General features: G+C 44.8%; 1 protein-coding gene across 1 annotated transcript; it reads left to right on the top strand.

Annotated features, from left to right (window-relative positions):
- The first annotated feature begins 359 nt into the window (after positions 1–359).
- Positions 360–4,002, top strand: LOC139478435 (uncharacterized protein FLJ40521-like). The gene is made up of 2 exons (XM_071260892.1): positions 360–400; positions 3,195–4,002. Exons 1-2 carry the CDS (start codon positions 360–362, stop codon positions 4,000–4,002), a joined length of 849 nt encoding a protein of 282 aa, XP_071116993.1.

Below are 4,002 nucleotides of genomic sequence, written 5' to 3'. Positions count from 1 at the left end.
CCAAGACTTTCTAAGCTAGTTAATACGTTGCAGGTGTGGTTGGTTAATAACAATGAACAGTGCATGCGACATCAAGAGATATTGATCGCCTTGGGTAAAATGTACTCATATTCCATAAGTTATTGAACAAAATTCTAATATGATGACACAATCACATATTTCAGCTGGAAATCAAACTTTGGTGTATATACTGAATCTATCGCACCTGTCAACCATGGCGTCTATAGATCAGACTTGAATCGAAATTGGTGAATGTTTGATAGCCAGAAGCGATTCCCTCCTAAACACAAGGCTCTCTATATGCAGGAGAATGGCGTATTTGAATATAATTGAGCCAAATACACACCCAGCAGAAGAGAATGCGTCACGTCCCAATGAAGAAACCACAAACGGTGAACAAGTAGAGAATGTTTGTCGAAGCAATGCAATTTATGAGACTGAATATCTCGAGGGAGAATTTCAAAACCATTTTGCGAAAAAAATGCAAAAACAATCGCAGCAACTAAACAACTGACGTTTCTCTCCAAATATCGACTCCAAACTTTCACGCCATCACTTCGATATCTGGTAATGAGGAGGCCATCATGGCGAACCCGCCGGGACAATACCTCTGTGGGAGACAAACAGGATAAAACAGCCCCGTCATCCCAGTAATGTGCTTATGTCATCAACAAAAGTAGTCTGTGGGGAGATGGCGGGGGTGGAAAGGGGGGTAGGGGAGGTTGTGTCCTTTGTCTTCCCACTAAAACTAACGCCGGTGTTGTGAAATCAGTCCACATGGGATTACAACTTGGAATTGACAGAAATAATATTCAATTACATTCGGCGATAAAGATACAATAAACGGTTTTTATGCCTTAGAACGAGGACTATATAGACGTATATAGAATCCGCTAATGTTCTGGAGGACAACAGAGACTGACTTTCGCAGGTCATGGCATGGTGTTGGATTGGAGATGTGTAGTGTGGTGGTTGGAGTACAACAGAGGGTAACCCCAACGCCGGTCTGAGCACGGCATGTTACTGGACTGAACATGTATGGCTTGGTGTTGAAGTTAAGATGTATGGCGTGGTGTTGAACTAAAGATGTGTGGCGAGGTATTGAACTGGAGATGTGTGCTGTGGTGTTGAACTGAAGATGTGTGGTGTAGGGTTGAAATGAAGATGTGTGCTGTGGTGTTGAACTGAAGACGTGTGCTGTGGTGTTGAACTGAAGATGTGTGCTGTGGTGTTGAACTGAAGATGTGTGCTGTGGTGTTGAACTGAAGATGTGTGGCGTGAGGTTGAACTGAAGATGTGTGATGTGGTGTTGAACTGAAGATGTGTGCTGTGGTGTTGAACTGAAGATGTGTGGCGAGGTGTTGAACTGGAGATGTGTGGCGTGGTGTTGAACTGAAGATGTGTGGTGTGGGGTTGAACTGAAGATGTGTGGCGTGGTTTTGAACTGAAGATGTGTGGCTTGGTGTTGAACTGAAGATGTGTGCTGTGATGTTGAACTGAAGATGTGTGGCGGGGTGTTTAACCGAAGATGTGTGGTGTGGTGTTGAACTGAAGATGTGTGGCGTGGTTTTGAACTGAAGATGTATGGCGTGGTTTTGAACTGAAGATGTATGGCGTGGTGTTGAACTGAAGATGTGTGGCGAGGTGTTTAACCGAAGATGTGTGGCGGGGTGTTTAACCGAAGATGTGTGGCGTGGTTTTGAACTGAAGATGTGTGGCGTGGTGTTGAACTGCAGATGTGTGGCGGGGTGTTTAACCGAAGATGTGTGGCGTGGTGTTGAACTGAAGATGTGTGGCGAGGTATTGAACTGAAGATGTATGGCGTGGTGTTGAACTGAAGATGTGTGGTGTGGTGTTGAACTGAAGATGTGTGGCGTGGTTTTGAACTGAAGATGTGTGGCTTGGTGTTGAACTGAAGATGTGTGCTGTGATGTTGAACTGAAGATGTGTGGCGTGGTTTTGAACTGAAGATGTGTGGCTTGGTGTTGAACTGAAGATGTGTGCTGTGATGTTGAACTGAAGATGTGTGGCGGGGTGTTTAACCGAAGATGTGTGGTGTGGTGTTGAACTGAAGATGTGTGGCGTGGTTTTGAACTGAAGATGTATGGCGTGGTTTTGAACTGAAGATGTATGGCGTGGTGTTGAACTGAAGATGTGTGGCATGGTGTTTAACTGAAGATGTGTGCTGTGATGTTGAACTGAAGATGTGTTGCGAGGTGTTGAACTGAAGATGTATGGCGTGGTGGTGAACTGAAGATGTGTGGCGTGGTGTTTAACTGAAGATGTGTGCTGTGATGTTGAACTGAAGATGTGTTGCGAGGTGTTGAACTGAAGATGTATGGCGTGGTGGTGAACTGAAGATGTGTGGCGTGGTGTTGAACTGAAGATGTGTGCTGTGGTGTTTAACTGAAGATGTGTTGCGAGGTGTTGAACTGAAGATGTGTGGCGTGAGGTTGAACTGAAGATGTGTGGTGTGAGGTTGAACTGGAGATGTGTGGCGAGGTGTTGAACCAAAGATGTGTGGCGTGGTTTTGAACTGGAGATGTGTGGCGACGTTTTGAACTGAAGATGTATGGCATGAGGTTGAACTGAAGATGTGTGGCGAGGTGTTGAACTAAAGATGTGTTGCGAGGTGTTGAACTGAAGATGTGTGGCGTGGTTTTGAACTGGAGATATATGGCATGAGGTTGAACTGAAGATGTGTGGTGTGAGGATGAACTGAAGATGTGTGGCGAGGTGTTGAACCGAAGATGTGTGGCGTGAGGTTGAACTGAAGATGTGTGGCGAGGTGTTGAACTGAAGATGTGTGGCGAGGTGTTGAACTGAAGATGTGTGGCGTGGTTTTGAACTGGAGATGTGTGGCGAGGTGTTGAACTGAAGATGTGTGGTGTGGTTTTGAACTGAAGATGTATGGCCTGGTTTAGAACTGAAGATGTGTGGCGTGGTTTTGAAATGAAGATGTGTGGCGTGAGGTTGAACTGAAGATGTGTGCCTTTTTTTTAACTGAAGATGTGTGGTGGGAGGACAATGACTCCATTGAAATCAGACATTATTTTATTAAGTTATTTGTGTGAGGTAATGCATGATACGACAGGGGTTGAACGGGGTGTTAGCATTGTACATCCGTTTCTCAGCCAAGTGAAATCAAAGTTTGAACTGCAAGTGATTTTTCTATTTTATCATTGAAATTACAGCCGCCACGTGCTGAACTTGCAGCATTTTGGTATTTCGGAGCACCAGGAGGACATACTCTCAAGGAGGACATACCATCAAGGAGGACATACCACCAAGGAGGACATACCATCAAGGAGGACATACCACCAAGGAGGACATACCATCAAGGAGGACATAACATCAAGAAGGACATACTATCAAGGAGGACATACCATCAAGAAGGACATACCATCAAGGAGGACATACCATCAAGGAGGACATACCATCAAGAAGGACATACCATCAAGGAGGACATACCATCAAGAAGGACATACTATCAAGGAGGACATACCATCAAGGACATACCATCAAGGAGGACATACTATCAAGGAGGACATACTACCAAGAAGGACATACTATCAAGGAGGACATACCATCAAGAAGGACATACCATCAAGAAGGACATACCATCAAGGAGGACATACCATCAAGAAGGACATACCATCAAGAAGGACATACCATCAAGGAGGACATACCATCAAGAAAGACATACTATCAAGGAGGACATACCATCAAAAAGGACATACCATCAAGGAGGACATACCATCAAGAAGGACATACTATCAAGGAGGACATACCATCAAGAAGGACATACCATCAAGGAGGACATACCATCAAGAAGGACATACCATCAAGGAGGCCATATCACCAAGAAGGACATACCATCAAGGAGGACATACCATCAAAAAGGACATACCATCAAGGAGGACATACCATCAAGGAGGAAATACCACCAAGGAGGACATACCATCAAGGAGCACAGACCACCAAGGAGGACAAGATGGCTAA

The sequence above is a fragment of the Haliotis cracherodii genome, unplaced genomic scaffold (assembly GCF_022045235.1).
Source record: "Haliotis cracherodii isolate W230 unplaced genomic scaffold, xgHalCrac1.p SCAF_4, whole genome shotgun sequence".
NCBI classification, from domain to species: domain Eukaryota; kingdom Metazoa; phylum Mollusca; class Gastropoda; order Lepetellida; family Haliotidae; genus Haliotis; species Haliotis cracherodii.
Note: the sequence above shows the minus strand (reverse complement) of the source record. Positions and strands in the feature narration are given on the sequence as shown.